The sequence below is a fragment of the Merops nubicus genome, unplaced genomic scaffold (assembly GCF_000691845.1).
Source record: "Merops nubicus isolate BGI_N331 unplaced genomic scaffold, ASM69184v1 scaffold48376, whole genome shotgun sequence".
Classification (NCBI taxonomy): Eukaryota; Metazoa; Chordata; class Aves; order Coraciiformes; family Meropidae; genus Merops; species Merops nubicus.
In genome coordinates, this window is record NW_008616637.1 from 12,923 (window position 1) to 14,481 (window position 1,559).

Consider the following 1,559-nt stretch of genomic DNA (forward strand, 5'->3'; position numbering starts at 1 on the left):
GACATATGGCTCCTATACATAAATCTGAAAGTGAAATTTGATTTGATTGTGCTTCGTGTTTGTGTAACTGACAGTAACTAACTACCACTAACAACATAGCTTGTGACAGGGCTACGTTGAGTGTATCTCAGTGGTAGAGTGCTAGCCTGAACTGTCTGGAGAAAGTTCTACCTGACACTGAGGAGACCCTGGTGAAGAACAGGCACATTTACTTGCAGAGGACAGTTTAATGACTGATCAAACTTCACCCTAACTGAAAAAATCGATTCTAACAGCAAAAAAAATGTTGTGTAACAGGCTCAGAAGGTACAAATTAACAGAACTAAGGGTGGTTTGTTGTTGTTGTTTCCCTTTTTAAAATGCTCAGTACTTTTAAATTGCTTCAGCTACTGGTTATATTTCACCTTGAACGAACATCTCATTTTTCTTCACCCAAGAGGAAGCATCTCTCTCTCATCTTGCATTTCTTTGATACAGCATTTCCTTCTTTCCCCAAGGAGAAAAATGAGCTGGGGATTCCTACGTGATCTGCTGAGTGGAGTGAATAAATATTCAACAGGAATTGGAAGAATTTGGGTGGCAGTTGTGTTCATGTTCCGCTTATTGGTTTACATTGTGGCCGCAGAAAACATCTGGAAGTATGAACACGATGAATTTGAATGCAATATCAAGCAGCCTGGTTGTGAAAACGTCTGCTTTGACCACTTCTTCCCCATCTCCCACATCAGACTTTGGGCTTTGCAGTTAATCATGGTCTCCACCCCGTCACTCTTAGTTGTTTTTCATGTGGCTTACCGAGAGAACAGAGAGAAACACCACAACCAGCAACTTTATAGGAGTCCAGGAAAGATAGATGGTGGATTGCTGTGCACTTACCTTATCAGCCTTATTTTAAAAATAGCGTTTGAAATAGTTTTTCTTGTTCTGTTTTATAAATTGTACAATGGATTCAAAGTACCACGTCTTATGAAATGTGACATAAGACCATGCCCCAATACTGTAGACTGCTTTATTTCCAAACCCACAGAGAAGATGATTTTCCTCTGTTTTCTGGTGGTGACTTCATGCCTGTGCATTGTATTAAATCTAAGTGAATTGACTTACCTAATTTTCAAATACTCCATAAAATGTTACCTGAAGAGGTACATCAGGAAACATCAAGGCTCAAGAAGCAATTGCTACATATCAGAGATCAGTGGTCGCAACAGACCGGCAGCTGCAGGACGGTTCCACAACAGCTCCCTGACCTTGCCTCTGAACATCCAAGGAGAATGTGAGAAATTCTCTGTTGACTTGCAAGAAGGCTAGAGACCACTGTCCTCTTACACCAGCTGCGTTTGAGGAATTGCTTTTCCAATCAGTGCTTTACAGAACTAAGAGGCTAGTTATGTAGGAAATAGTGTTTCCTCATTAGTTCCCCCTTACTTGAGTGGGTAAATTCAGTTGCATTATGTCACGCATAGAATCATCCAGATCTTTTCATGTTGAACCAAGAGGTGTTCAAAATGTGAAAATTCTGTGAAGCTTTAATATAAACAGAGATTCTTGGGACAAATCAT

At 40.2% G+C, this 1,559-nt stretch overlaps 1 protein-coding gene across 1 annotated transcript; it reads left to right on the forward strand.

Moving 5' to 3' along the window:
- The first annotated feature begins 504 nt into the window (after positions 1-504).
- On the forward strand, positions 505-1,308 carry GJB7 (gap junction protein, beta 7, 25kDa). The gene has a single exon (XM_008942875.1). It carries the CDS (start codon positions 505-507, stop codon positions 1,306-1,308), a length of 804 nt encoding a protein of 267 aa, XP_008941123.1.
- The last annotated feature ends 251 nt before the right edge of the window (positions 1,309-1,559 follow it).